This window comes from Chanodichthys erythropterus, chromosome 3, assembly GCF_024489055.1.
Source record: "Chanodichthys erythropterus isolate Z2021 chromosome 3, ASM2448905v1, whole genome shotgun sequence".
Taxonomy (NCBI): domain Eukaryota; kingdom Metazoa; phylum Chordata; class Actinopteri; order Cypriniformes; family Xenocyprididae; genus Chanodichthys; species Chanodichthys erythropterus.
In genome coordinates this window covers 34529501-34544725 of record NC_090223.1, presented here as the reverse complement: position 1 = coordinate 34544725, position 15225 = coordinate 34529501, and the positions used below count along the sequence as shown (strand labels likewise).

At 38.5% G+C, this 15225-nt stretch overlaps 1 protein-coding gene and 2 non-coding genes across 3 annotated transcripts; all 3 read left to right on the top strand.

Moving 5' to 3' along the window:
* Positions 1-309: 309 nt before the first annotated feature.
* rpl3 (ribosomal protein L3) lies at positions 310-5497 on the top strand. Its single transcript, XM_067381912.1, has 9 exons — positions 310-446; positions 2282-2474; positions 2749-2917; positions 3268-3403; positions 3670-3856; positions 4080-4240; positions 4334-4435; positions 4515-4730; positions 5386-5497. The coding sequence occupies exons 1-9, from the start codon at positions 444-446 to the stop codon at positions 5428-5430; spliced, it is 1212 nt and encodes a 403-aa protein (XP_067238013.1). The 5' UTR covers positions 310-443; the 3' UTR covers positions 5431-5497.
* LOC137018244 (small nucleolar RNA U83B) lies at positions 3922-4017 on the top strand. Its single transcript, XR_010894872.1, has one exon. It is a non-coding gene; the product is annotated as a small nucleolar RNA U83B (small nucleolar RNA).
* On the top strand, positions 5166-5300 carry LOC137018243 (small nucleolar RNA SNORA54). Its single transcript, XR_010894871.1, has one exon. It is a non-coding gene; the product is annotated as a small nucleolar RNA SNORA54 (small nucleolar RNA).
* Positions 5498-15225: the final 9728 nt, after the last annotated feature.

The following is a 15225-nucleotide window of genomic DNA, read 5'->3' as shown; positions in this document are numbered from 1 at the left end:
TGTGAAAACACCGTTGTTGAGTTTCTTTTGCTATGTGAGAACACGGGAGCACAAATATATATATATATATATATATATATATATATATATATATATATATATATATATATATATATATTTTTTTTTTTTTTTTTTTTTTTTTTGTATTCTCTCTTTCACGGCCACAGAATTTTCCCCAACTATGACAACTTCCGCTTCTGAGAAACCCGGAAATGTGAAAGGGTGCAAAGAAATGTAACATTAAGATCCGTTGCATATTAAAGACTTTACATGTGTTTGACACATAACGCTAGAGGTTTGACATTAATCTTGAAACAGAATGAATAAATGTTATGATCTCAACTGACGCGTATGCGTGTGACGCACACGCGTCGAACGCGCCTCTCGCTATATAATGACGCGCCGCCTCTCAGTCGCTCTCTTTCAAGCGGACCGGAGACAAAATGGTGAGTGCTCGACACTTCTTCACAATCCAGCCTAAATCAAAGCCATCCTTCTAATTTCAGACACAATCTACTCAATATATTGAACACAGAAGGTAAACAAATGTTTGGTTTAGGGATTTCAGTCTCTGCGCCTGAGTGTTTTGCACATGGTGTGTGATTGACCGTGGGGGAAAATGGCAGCGTCCTTTGCCTTGAGCTCTTACGCTTAAATGCGGTTTAGGAAAGGTGAAGCTGCGAGTGCACTATTATAAGCCTTTCTGCTTGTCATATTGTCCTTTACGTTATGATGTTGCGCCGTTCTCGTTATGTTTTGTGTCTTTCTGCGATTTTCTGTTGGGCCTGTAACGAAGTGCCCGAGTCAATTTTACAGCCACGCGTTAAAGGGCCAGTCAGTCATTTCTTGCACTGTCTTTTATGGCAAGCTTTATATGTTCCCATTGCATATGGCGACTCCCTCAGTTTAAGATCGCCTTTATTACTAAAACGATTTTTTTTTCCCTCCAAGGAAACATTTAACGAGTACAATTCAGGAGTCTTATTTGTAAATGATGTAATTCAATTAGCATGCAAGGTATTCAGACACACTTTTTTTGTAAAGTTGAGCGCTGCAAGAGACGCGCACATGTTTGCATTGTAAAACAATGGAAAACTAGGGCGGAGGAATGAATGGGAAAAACGTGTTTTGTTTGAACTGCCCCTTAAGACATCGGTTCTATTAGGAGTGTTTTAAAGATTTATTTAAAGTGTACTTTAATGTAAATGTACCCAAATTAGCCAGACTTTTTTTTTTTTTTTTTTTTTTTTTTTTTTTTTTTTTGAAAATGTGCTCATTTTCCAACTGTCCTAGAGTTACAGCTGCGTTTTTTTTTTACCATTTTTGAATCCATTCAGCCGATCTCCGGGTCTGGCGGAACCACTTTTAGCATAACTTGGCATAGATCATTGACTCTAGTTGCGTCCCAAATGACTCTCTATACACTATGTACTTGTGCACTATGCACTCATCCATGTAGTGTGTGAATTTTATAAGGTTATTTTGTCATTTAACAACCGAGTCCGATCCTCCCTTCCCCTCCACTACGTAAAGCTGCGACAGTTGAGTGCATGAAGTGTCCAACATTCCACACTTCATTTTTTCCATTAAGTGCATCATCCGGGTATTTAAAGTGCACTTTTTTGGGGGAATTTGTGTGAACGCACTACTCGCACTATTTATACTTAAAAACGGCATAGAATAGTGCACAAGTACGCGAATTGGGACGCACTTTCTGATTAGACCATTAGCAATGATATTACGCAGCGGCTGTGACCCCCTGTTTGCACAGGGAGTGTGCCTTGAAACCATGGAGACGTTTGAGATGCTTCATAATATCATTGCGCCTGCTGCACCCATGGTACGGCAGCAAAGTTCCTTTGATTACGCTGGCATTAAAGTATAGTTCCTAGCCATATCGGCTTAGAAAATCACAACTCTTCACTTTCCGTCGGTCTTAGTACACAATGTAACTACAGAAGACTCAAGTTTTAAATGAGAAAAATATTGACTCTGGTCATTTTGAGTGGGATGCTAACGGTCTAATCAGATTCAATGAACTATGCTAAGCAATGCTAAAAGTGGTACTGCCAGAACCGGAGATCAGCTGAATGGATTCGAAAATGGTAAAACTCAACTGTTTAACTCTAGGGGAGTTGGAAAATGAGCCTATTTTCAAAAAGTGGTATGTTCTTTAAAGTGTGTATCCATCATAAACAAGCTGTAAAGTTATGAACTTTTGCTGTTTGAACAATTTTAACATTTAGAATGCATGTTGAATAACTTTTTCTTTCTTATGTAGTCTCACCGTAAATTTTCGGCCCCACGCCACGGCTCTCTGGGCTTCCTGCCACGCAAGAGGTGCAAACGTCATCGTGGCAAGGTGAAGAGTTTCCCTAAAGATGATCCCAGCAAGCCTGTTCACCTCACTGCTTTCCTTGGCTACAAGGCTGGTATGACCCACATCGTCCGTGAGGTTGACAGACCTGGCTCAAGTGAGTTGGTTTACATGTTCAGAACTTGTTGCATGTAAAAAAAGTAGTCTACTTTGCTTGTGTGCCTGCCAGTGATGAAATTCTCGACGGGCGGACATATTTGGGCCTTAAACCCCTGCTGAATGTCGAGTACTGAGAGCAGCTGCATAACTTTAAAATCAAAGGTTTTTTTTTTTTTAAACCTGCATTCTGCGATGAAGTAGCTTGGTGTTTAAAACCTGTCAAGTCTTATTGTTTGCAGTTGACTGACTAGCTTGTTTCTTGTGCTTATCAGAGGTCAACAAAAAGGAGGTGGTTGAGGCAGTGACCATTGTGGAGACTCCTCCCATGGTTGTAGTGGGTGTTGTTGGATACGTCATGACCCCACGTGGCCTGCGCTCTTTCAAGACCATCTTTGCAGAGCACATCAGTGACGAGTGCAAGCGTCGCTTCTATAAGAACTGGTAAGGCTTGCTTTCAAAAATGTATGCTTGCATGTTTAGTCTGGAGCTGATAGTAGTTGGCCAGATAAAACAGTCATGTTTTTCTGAGCCAATCTAATGTGTCGGTGTGGTGCAGCTCCGCTCAGGTGCCAGGTGCCCTGATGAGCTCCGGGCTCCTCTGGCCGGTGGAAAGGGCTCCTTAGAAACTGTGCCATGAGCTGAAATTACCTAATGCTGTTGATGCCTCCCCTTTACCGTGAGGATGGGCAAAGCAGCTACGCACCGTCTCCTTCCACTGGCCCGCTGGGCTATGAAGGGGCTGTGCCAACCTTTCTTTGTGCTTCTCCCCCACCCTTATCTACCACTTTCAGGTACAAGTCCAAGAAGAAGGCTTTTACCAAGTACTGCAAGAGGTGGCAAGATGAGGATGGCAAGAAACAGCTGGAGAAAGACTTTGCCTCCATGAAGAAGTACTGCCAGATTATTCGCATCATTGCCCACACACAGGTGAGTTCAAACCACTAGTCTCATGGTGGGTTTTTTTTTTTTTGTCTGGATTTTGTTGTTCAATTCAAATATCACATTGTATAATTATGAATTATGTTTAACCTGCCTCTTTAAATGTAGTAGTTTAACTTGCAGCTAAATATTGCATTTTAGCATATTCCTGCTTAACACAACTGTATAAATGTAAAATAATAGACTTTCATCCATGTTTTATAATTGGATGTTTTGTCACGGGGGGGCTTTACTAAATTATTTTTTTTGTCTAGATGCGTCTGCTGCCCCTCAGACAGAAGAAGGCTCACTTGATGGAGATTCAACTAAATGGAGGCTCCATCGCTGATAAAGTTGACTGGGCCAGAGAGAAGCTTGAGCAGGCAGTTCCCATCTCTAATGTCTTTTCTCAGGATGAGATGATTGACGTTATCGGCGTTACCAAGGGTCACGGAGTCAAGGGTAGGTTGGATGGCTTTTCGTTCAACATCTGTCCATTCATGACTTAATTTTGATTTGACGAGCATTGTGCACAATGATGAAAAACATGGATTAAACGCGTCAGGCATGGCGCCCGAAACTCATGAGGAAATTTCCCATGCTGCCTTCCTTCTGACAGCACACTTGCCATATTATAAGCAAATGCGCTTCAAAGAGGCCTTTTCTGATCAAAGTGTTTCTGTAGGTGTGACAAGCCGTTGGCACACAAAGAAGCTGCCCCGCAAGACTCATCGTGGTCTGCGTAAGGTGGCCTGTATTGGAGCCTGGCATCCTGCCCGTGTGGCTTTCTCTGTGGCTCGTGCCGGTCAGAAGGGCTACCACCACCGCACTGAGATCAACAAGAAGGTGAGGCCTCAGAAATGGACCCAAGCACTCCTGTGGGATCACCTTTATTTTTAAATCTCAAGTCTTGTTTCTCATGACGTTTTGTCTTTTTAGGTCTACAAGATTGGTGTGGGCTATCACACCAAGGATGGAAAAGTAGTTAAGAGCAACGCCTCTACTGATTATGATCTCTCTAACAAGAGCATCAACCCCCTGGTGAGTGTGCAGATGTCTCTTATGTAATTTTGTTACTTCAGACTGTCATCACTTTTTAAACTGACTCTTGTTTCCTCAGGGTGGCTTTGTGCATTATGGTGAAGTGACTAATGACTTCCTCATGGTGAAAGGCTGTGTGGTTGGAACCAAGAAGAGGGTTTTGACCCTGCGCAAGTCTCTTCTGGTCCAGACCAGCCGTCGTGCTCAGGAAAAGATCGAGCTCAAATTCATCGACACCACCTCCAAGTTCGGTCATGGACGTTTCCAGACCATCGAGGAGAAGAAAAGCTTCATGGTGAGTGAATGACTTTAGGACTCAATGGTTTCTCTCAGTACCTTAAACCTGCTGTGACCTGAGCACCCTCTCAGAGTTGGACTGCAGTACAAAAATGTCAGACAGAATTAGGCCAGGCCTAAGTCTACAGGATGTCAGTGCATGGTAAGACGGGCCAAGGTGTTGACAGCCATCGCTGCTCTGTGGTTGATGTGCACCATGCCAGACTGTCTACTTTAAAGAAGCTTTAATTGGTAGTGTTTAGACCGATAATGTAGAGGTAATGGGCCTCTTGAATGAGGTTGTGCATACTCTGTTGCCTACAACTGAAAACCTTTGAGAAATGGGGCCACCGAGTCAGAGCAGATGTTGTGAATTTTCAGCACTCTATATCTAGCATGTAGAAGTTTAATCTGGAGTGGTGGTAAAATGCAGCTCATGATCTTCTGCACATCAGTGCACTGTTCGTAACCTGTTTCAGCCCATCAGTCTGAGATTTGGGTTCCATTCCAGTGCAAAATTAAAACACAGTGAGGCAGGGGAGTGGTGCCTCATTTGTGCCTTCTCCCTGTTCACTCTCTGATGACATGACTCCTGTTATACTTAAAACATTAATTTCTCATTTGACTTAGCTGGTATCTAATTTTTTTTCTTTCTCTGTACCCCTTGTCAACAGGGACCCCTCAAGAAAGACCGTCTTGCCAAGGAGGAGGTGTCCTAAATGTGCTCTGCTCTGTCTGGTGTTGTCATGCAGTACTGCAGAGTTGTTTAATAAAAAAACAAACCAATGTCTTTGACTTGATTTCTATATATATATATATTAGTATTTTCAGGAGAGGTTAACTGCATTCTCAATTGTTCAGTTATTGCAGTGGTTTTAAACCTTTTTGACTCAAAGGCCTGTGTCCACAACAGTATTCAGTGGTTCTCTAGATCTATTTAATTTTCAAACAGTTTATTCATAGGCATGGTTTAAAATACTTGTATGAATTCCTTAACCATTTGAATTTGTGACTTGTAATTTTTGTATTAACTCACAGCAGTAGCAAACCATAATCCAGTCAGTTTTCCAATTGATGAAATCAAGTCCACAACATTTTTCTAGTTTAAGCTGCTTTACTGTCACAATAGGGAGGAAAAGACTAGCACAAGGGCTTTCATGCTGGCTTCAAGTTTATCACACAGAATTGAAATGCTGTGTGTCCATTAAAACAAACCAAATCATAAAATGTGAAGTTGCAATTTTAGATCTATAGACTCAACCCAAATGGCTTTCACCTTGAAATGTGGTTTAACTTTGTTTTCTATGAACGACCTTTTGTAAAGGGTTGCTCCAGGAAAGCAATGCTGCAGAGCAGGAAGTGGATCAATGGCAGCCTTGTAGATGTCCCTGACTCAGCAAAAACCGTGGCCTTCAGGTGCTGGGTCGATAATGAAAGCTGTGTATATACCTTAATTAGTATTGTACATTCACATGGCTCCTGGAGGACAAAAGATTATTCAGAATGAGGCTGGAAAAGTCCACACTAAATCTCAGCTTGTACCTTTTGTCAAAACGCTTGTTCCATGTGCTACTTTTTGTTCCATATTTGACAAGCATGTCTCTCAAAGCAGGTGTATAATCTGCAAAATCACTTAAAACTAATTAGCTCACCAACTGACAGCAGCTTCATTGTAATAAGAGATTATGGTACTGATGAGGCAGTGTTAGGAATTCTACCTTCCTTTGTCACATTCATCTGTCTAACCACAACACCCCACAGCACTCATGCCCAGATGCCCACACCAAAGAAACAGCTGGCTCTCTCCACTCCCTCTGGCCTTCCACCCAATCCCACCATTACATCACAGTTGGACAAGAACTTTCATTGCACCCCTGTCTGTTTTCCATGTGTAAATTTTGCTATAGCAATCTCAAGCGACAATAGTTTCGCAAGGCCTGTAGTTTTTGTCCTTGAGAACCGAGCAAGCATCCTTCTCTGAGCGTTGGTGGTGTCAAGTTTGGATTGAGGCTTTTGTTTACGACAGTCCAAAGGGAGCTCACCTAATTAACACTCTTTGTCCTCACTGACTCATTGAAAAACTGCATCCCCCAAGATTTCACAGCGTAATAAGAACCCTGGAAGCTCTTCACACACTATTTAGGCCTTTCTTCCTCCTCACATGGTAGATTTTCTGCACTGTTGGCAAGAATTGCCTTGCCCCTCACCCACAACCCTTCCAGCAATATTCATAAGGATGTATCAAGGATGGCTCCTTCATTTTTTGATGAGCTTAGACCTTGGAGTGCTGTCATCATTTTTTTTTTTGTCACGGCTTGTCTTTTTTGTGGGAAAGGCATACTAATACTTCAACAGGCCGTTTTAACCAAAGCATCAGAGAGAAAGAGAGATAGTGGCGAAAGATGGTTCTGTATATAAGAATCATGAAACCTTTTGAGGCTTCTAGGCTAGACACCTCCTCAGCAATGAACACTAGAATGAGATGGTCTAGGAAGTCATCAAGGTTTCCACAGCATGAAAATACTGTTAAAGGGTTAGTTCACCCAAAAAATTCAAAAATTATCCCATGATTTACTTACCCTCAAGCCATCTTAGGTGTATATGACTATCTTCCTTTAGACGGACAGAATCGGAGATATATTTAAAAATATCCTCAAAGCTTTGTGAAGGGGGGACCACATTTTGAAGCAAAAAAATACATGTGCAGGAAAAAAAAATCAGGATTTGAAAAAAAAAGGCTGACGTTCAAATTGAAATGGTGTCACAATAAATCAGATCCTCCCTCAAAACTGGGCTTTCATTAGAACCTCAAGCGATCCCATTTGCTTAAAGAACTTTTAATGGGTACTCTTTTAGTGCCTGATTACAGTTCCTACAAAATCACATTACATTTGTAGTTTTATCTACTTTATAATGACTATTAATGTTTATTGTAGTTACCTTTCTTACTAGCATAGCATAAAGATACACGATTTGTATCTTACATGATTACAACGATTTTTAATGCAATTACCCGCATTAAATATCCAGATATTTCAGTTATTACAAGAATGATGTAATGATGTTCAATTATTTGATTATTGTTATTATTATTATTTATTAGCAGTCAATCAAGTGAAAGAATGTATTATTTCCAGTTTGTTTTATTGCAACTGTATAGTATAGTTTTATTATAAATATATAGTAAGAAATTTTATACTTATTTTAAATTAATGTTGTTACTTATTAGTATAACTATTAACTGGTAACTGATACAGACGCTATTTTGAGGGAGGACCAGATGTCCCTGTTATTATATAGACCTCATTGGGAGGTAAAATAATGGAGTGTGCAGGGAAAAAGAGAAGTGCAGGGATGAAAGGGCCGGAGCGGTATGTCATTGTGGCCGAGGGGCGAGTCTGTGTTGGTCTCCTCTCTGCACTGTGCTCTTATGTAAGGAGCTCTGGCAGGGCAAACAGTTATTCCCCACACTGCCCTATCTTCTGCTCTCCACCCCTCCTCCTCTTCCCCTCTCATGTCATAACTACCCTTCATTATTGTTTATGTTCTCTAAGCGTGCTGTTTAAAATACTCGATGATATCATTGTTTATATAGTGTATGATTCATGCAGAAAGATGTTTGTTTGATGTTTGAAAGATGTGTGGTTTTTTTTTTTTGTTAATATTTGTCCTCGGTTATGTTGTCTTACATTTCAGGAGGATGTAATGCCCAAATACACTTCTAACATAGGACCATGTCTGTTAGTAGGCTAGTGTCACAAGGCACACAGATCAGACAAGAGCATCTACGCAGTATAAAGAAAACATGCTTTGGGTTTTATTGGAAACGTTTTTTATAGCTTCTTCTTGGAATATAATAAAAGCATAGCTAGTTAAGGAGGGTCATATTCTATTTCTGTCTAAACATTGTTTTTTGTTTTTTAGGTTATGGACTATTTGTTTTATTATCTGGCTGTATTTAAAACTCCTCTTTGCTGTTTACTTTTTTTTGTCATTATGAGTGAGTATTCTTCAACCATTGCTTTTCTTTCTTTCTTTCTTTGTCATATGTTGCCATATATTGATTGCCGAATATAACACACATTTGTTTTATTTTCTGGAGAGATGGAGACAGTGGACAGTCCTTGGTTAGAACCTGCCTAACTGCAGCCCTGATGCACAAGTGCTGCACTGTGGAATCAGTATTCTGAGCTGGTTCCTATGGACACAGCATTCTTAAAGCCAGCAACAGCATCACCAGACTCCTGAGCAAAAAAGGCTCAGCACACTTTCTCACCTAACCACTAGAGGGCGAGGGTCGCACCACTTGCACAACTGCAGTACATCCCACAGTCAGTGTACATGTGAAGAGAGACACAAGGAAAGGGTTGATCATCGCGCTGGGCAATGGGTGATACAGCTACTAATTAACTACGGGCTGTTGATCTGTTCCATCTATGTGAGTGAGAGAGCTGAATTTGTTGGCTTTTGTGTCATAATTTACATTCCTTAAATTCTCAAAGTATCTTTTATTGTCCAAGAAGTTATTAGATTTGTGCCTAAACTTTTGAAAAAAAGTCTTAAAAAGGGGCGGGGAAGTCACTAGTGACAAAATCCCTAAATTGGCAACACTGGTTTTCATTTGAATGGTTTGTATCTCTACCTGTGGGCATTTATGCTGCCTTCACGTGATTTTGGAATTACGATTTTTTCCCTCTCAAGTTGTATTTACCATTGGGAAACTCGGGGATAATTTTGGTACCCAATTTCCCGAGTTGTAGCTCTGGCCAAAAATTTTAAACATGGCGGAGGGGTGAACAGTTGCTGCTGTGACTAGTATATTCTTAACCCTCTACCGCACGCATTATGATACATTTATAAAAAAAAATATTTGACTCTTTTTCTTTTCTTAGAATGGCTTAGCTTGAAGTGCTGTAAAAAAAATTTTGAAAAAAAAAAAAAAATATTTTAAGGTACTTTATAATATGTTGCCATATGGCAATACTGCGCAATAGTGGAAATAACTTAAAATAAGTGTAAGTGTAGGCTATATAGTTAATATTTTTCCTCAGAAATGTTGTTTGTATTGAATACATTTGTGCTATTATAAGCTTTGGCAGTAAATATAAACAACACCTTATAATTATTTTCCAACATCTTGTGCTTTTATTTATGGAATTTATTATTTTGCTGAATAATGCTTTATATTCTTTCAATTTCATTACGTTTTTCGTGAATATTATTTAAATTGCAAATGTAGACAGTTAAAAACAAATCTAATACTGTTCACCATGTATCATAAAACATTGACGGGCGTTTCTTCAACTAGGGGCACTTTTAGCCTTGTGAAGTTGAATAAAATAAACTTGTTCAAAAGTCATGTAACACATTCTCTTAAGTTTAAATAATTTCTCTAGTTTTAAGGTCTGTAAGAGGACAAACTTAGATTACAAGAGAAATTGTTAATATTTTACATTTTTTCCGACCTGCAATGAACAAATGTCATTTCCACCACATCTCAATATACAGCTATTATTTAAAAATAGAATAACTTATGCCACTTAAGAATTATCTAAGATCATTTTTGTAACTTTTACCAGTTTTTCCACAATGTACATTAATTATACATTTGCCAATGAGATAAAATCAACTGCCCTAAGGACCAAATGCTGAACTGTACACCTGTCACACTCTGAAATTTAATATTGGTTTGGGTAAGAGTTTATTAGAAAATAAATAACTATAATTTTTATATTAAGTAGAGCATGATCTCATAAATTGTGGATACATTTTTAATGTGTGATGAGAACTTTTTTAATAGTTTTTAAAAATGTGTGTGGTGATGGAAATGACAGGGTGTGGTGGAAATGACAATGAGTTAATGTGAATGTAGAGAAACAGTAGAAATATTTATTAGAAAAAACTTAAAGTCTTCACACTCATTAAACTCAATTCACAGAATCACTAAACATAACCACACCTGTTTTAGCGTAGTGCTGAGTTTGATGTATAAAACAAGATTTGTCTCACAGATGAAAGTTACAGTGCATACTGTAAATAACCCACACAAATGATGGCAAGGCAAAAATATAAGCAATAAATGATGCATCAAAATTTCAACATTGTGAGATAATTATGATGCTATATAATTGTGAGAGTTTGATACTGAAATGTTCTTATTGGTCTCTTGAATGAATACTTATTTTCTGTAAAGAGTAATTGTAAAGAACACCTGAAACTGTATCATTTAAATGGAGGTGTGGAATGTGGAAAATTTTGAGCACCTTGAATGCGTGAGTATGTTTGCATGTGTGTGAGAGAGAGCGTTTGACAGATCTGTCTCTTTTAAGTCTCTCCTTCATATTTTATAGGGTCAGCTTTTATTTTGTCCCCATAGGCCTGTGACCTTTCTTTTGTTGTCTTAGGTGGCATCTTAAAAATAGAAAAAAATGAAATCAATTAATATAAACGTAATATAATTTAGAAATAAAAAATCATAATATAATTATAAATATAAAAAGTATTGTAACATACACTATATTGCCAAAAGTTTTGGGACGCCTGCCTTTAGTGCTTATGAACTTTAATGACATCCCATTCTTAATCCGTAGGGTTTAATATGGAGCTGTTCAGCAAGGTTTAGGAGTGTGTTTATGGAAATTTTTGACCATTCTTCTAGAAGCACATTTGTGAGGTCAGGCAGTGATGTTGGCAAGAAGGTCTGGCTCACAGTCTCCGCTCTAATTCATTCCAAAGGTGTTCTATCACGTTGTGGTCGGGACTCTTTGCAGGCCAGCCAAGTTCCTCCACACCAAACTCACTCATCAATGTCTTTATGGTCTTACTTTGTGCACTGGTGCGCAGTCATGTTGGAACAGGAAGGGGTCATACCCAAACTTCCCACAAAGTTGGGAGCATGAAATTATCCAAATTGTCTTGGTATGCTGAAGCTTTAAGAGTTCCTTTCACTGGAATTAAGGGGCCAAGCCCAACCCCTGAAAAACAACCCCCCACCATAATCCCCCTCCACCAAACTTTACACTTGGCTCAATGCAGTCAGGCAAGTACCATTCTCCTGGCCACCACCAAACCCAGACTCGTCCATCAGATTGCCAGACAGAGAAGTGTGATTCGTCACTCCAGAGAACATGTCTCCACTGCTCTAGAGTCCAGCAGCGGCGTGTTTTACACCACTGCATCCGATTCTTTGCATTGCATTGGTAATGTAAGACTTGGATGGAACTGCTCGGCCATGGAAACCCATTCCATGAAGCTCTCTACACTGTTCCTGAGCTCATCTGAAGGACACATGAAGTTTGGAGGTCTGTAGCTATTGAGTCTGCAGAAAGATGGCGACTTCTGTGCACTGTGCACCTCAGCACGCGCTGACCCACTCTGTTATTTTACGTGGCCTACTGTACCACTTCGTGGCTGAGTTGCTGTTGTTCCCAATTGCTTTCATTTTGTTATGATACAACTAACAGTTGACCGTGAAATATTTACTAGTGAGGAATTTTCACAAATGCGCTTATTGCACAATCACGGTACCACGCTCGAGTTCACTGAGCTCCTAGAAGTGACCCACACCTGTGAAAGTGAAAGTGACTGGAACTTCTGTATTCAATGATTTGGAGGGGTGTCCTAATACTTTTGGCAATAAAGTGTATTGTTATAAAAAGTATTACACAACTATACTCCCACTATCCATATCAATTGTACTTCTTAACCATAAATGTCATTTCCACCACATGCTGTCTTTTCCACCACAGAGGGCAGTGTGGTGGAAATGACTGTGGTGGAAATTACATTTCTGTAGTTTTTTGTGAAAAAATGGAAGATAGCTTCACTGATTCACTTTGAATTACTACTTAGCATTTCATGTACGCAAAATACTCTTATTTAACTTAAAATGTTTAGCTTTTTAAAAACACCCTTGAAGGTACAGCATGTTTGGAAATGACGTAGAATAAATATATTTACTGATCTAGCAATATTTACCTTGATTTTTCTTCATTTGTTGTTGATGAAAATTTAAAATTTCCTCCATGTCCAACATGTGCTCTGATGTCACTGAACATTTCCACAGAAACCACCTAAACAATCTTTCACACAAACTTTTTAAAGGGACATTACAGCATTGTGGTGGAAATGACACCAATACTGTGTGACAGCTATATTTTGTGTAAAAAGTAATATTGATAGTAGTCTCACATTAAATACGATAATGTATTTTAATTATTTTACTAGTGCTTAATTCAGGTACATTAATAGTTACCAGATAAATCATATTTTTAAACTGTATTTTCATTGTTGAAGTTTAAAAGTCTGGGTGTGGGACAAGGAGAAAACAGTGATTTTGACACCTATAAGGAGGTTGGAAAGTATGAAAAAATCATAATAGAAAGGTAGTAAATTTTTTTAAAGGTGGTTTTGTTGATAGTTTGACAAAGAAAAAAGAATTTGTCAAAAAATATATGTATTTTTTAAAATATGATCAAAGGACATAAAAGTGCCCATAGTCTAAGAATCACCCTGACACAAAACCAAAAATATTGTAGTTCATGAAAATTCAACATTACGCAATCTTATGAGAGGAAGGTTATGAACATGAACCCCCCATAATCCTTGAAACGTCACCTTTTTTCTGTATGAAACTTGTGAGACACATGTACACATCACATTTGGTGCTCTTCACCCTAACAATACACTTACATCCACTTGCACCTGTCTTTTTGAGACACCATGGTAGGCCAGTGGTAGGTCTGGGCCAGTAGTACTGGCTGTGGTGGCAGATCTCTGATGTTGATTTAATCCATAATATAAATGCTATGGCAGTCCTTGACATACGACTAATCAACGTTATGATTAATGTTTTTATTGTTATAGCTTAACAGACTGCAGCTAAATTTTGCTAGCTATTATAATAATGCCATTCCATTATTGCACAGTGTTGCCATTTGGCAACACAGACATTTTATCGATTTACCAAAAACTAATTTCATGAATTTTTTTTGAGTGGTGAATGTTATCATAACTTACCTGAGATGATGTTAACAATTTTTTTGTGAATGTGACATGGGCGGGTCCTTGTTTGTTACTGACATTTTAATTTGCTTTCAGCAACTACATACAAGAGATGGCAGTCTGTCAGAAAATCGCCAAAGCACATCATTGGCTAAACTAAAGTTTTCTCTTACCAACAAAAAAAACGAGAATGTTCTCTTAAAGAGATAGTGGCAAGGAAATGAACACAAAGTGTATGTTGCCATATGGCAACACTATGCGGTAGAGGGTTAATAATTTTTTTCCACAACAGCTACATCGCCTTTTCTTATGGTTAAAATTGTGCATATTTAGGCTACATATATATATAAAAATAATCTTTAAGAGCATATTGTACATTTTATATAAAGCAAAAATAGCCTGAATTTGCCTGAAATTCCAGAATTGCCAGCAAGCTTACTATCTAGATGTTTATCCATTTTATCGGCGCCATATTTGTGTCCGGTCACAGCTGCGCGCTCTGTTTAAGTCTATGGTGACAGCAGCTACAACCACCAGAACAAGGCCAACGAAACACTCTCAGAAGGTTCAAAACAAATTTACAATATGTCTGGGATATGTTGTGCTGTTAGCTGTTTTAACAAATGAGCGTACTACTGGAGTTAACATTGATTAACTTAAATTTATGAAGTATAAATATCTGATTAATCTCATAAAGGATGTGTTTTGTTGAGGTAAATAACCAGCAGAGCTTTACTGTACTGATGATTATCTTCAGCGAGCACTCAAAAAGTAACGCAAAACATTTATAAATGAGCGCTGCTGTGTTAGTTGCCATCTCGGACACAAATATGGCGGCGGGCATAGCGGAAGTGACGTCTTTGAAACCCATGGATATGGTTGTCAATGAATGGGCGTTAAATATCATTTTGGCTTTAATAAGATTTTCCCAATAAATAGGCAAGAATAAATCCGGTGTCCTCCACTTCAAAGGTGAGTTCACGCAATGTTGTAATTAGCCTACAGTAATTTACCGCTGTAAAAAGCTTTCACATCCTCAATCAGCTTCATCAGCACCACTTCAAGTTGAACACACCTAACGTGTTTTCATCTCGAAACCACTGTAATTATGACTTGGTGTGAACCCAGCATTCAATGCGACGAGCTCGTAAGATGACTTAAAAAGTGGGAAGTAGGGAATTTCCCTTAACAGGTGAAGGCAGCATTATTCTAGCTATAAAATGCCAATTAAAAAAAAACACTCAATAAAACAAATCAGAAGAGGCCTTTGTTTTTATAAAAAAGGTGGAAAAACATACTATTTAAAACATCATTGCCTGTCATATATTTTTACTTGTTATTATATATTAATATAATATCACACACACACACACATATATATATATATATATATATATATATATATATATATATAAACACACTGAAGACTGGAGTAATGATGCTGAAAATTCAGCTTTTACATCATAGGAATAAATACATTTTAAAATATATTAAAATAGAAAACAGTTATT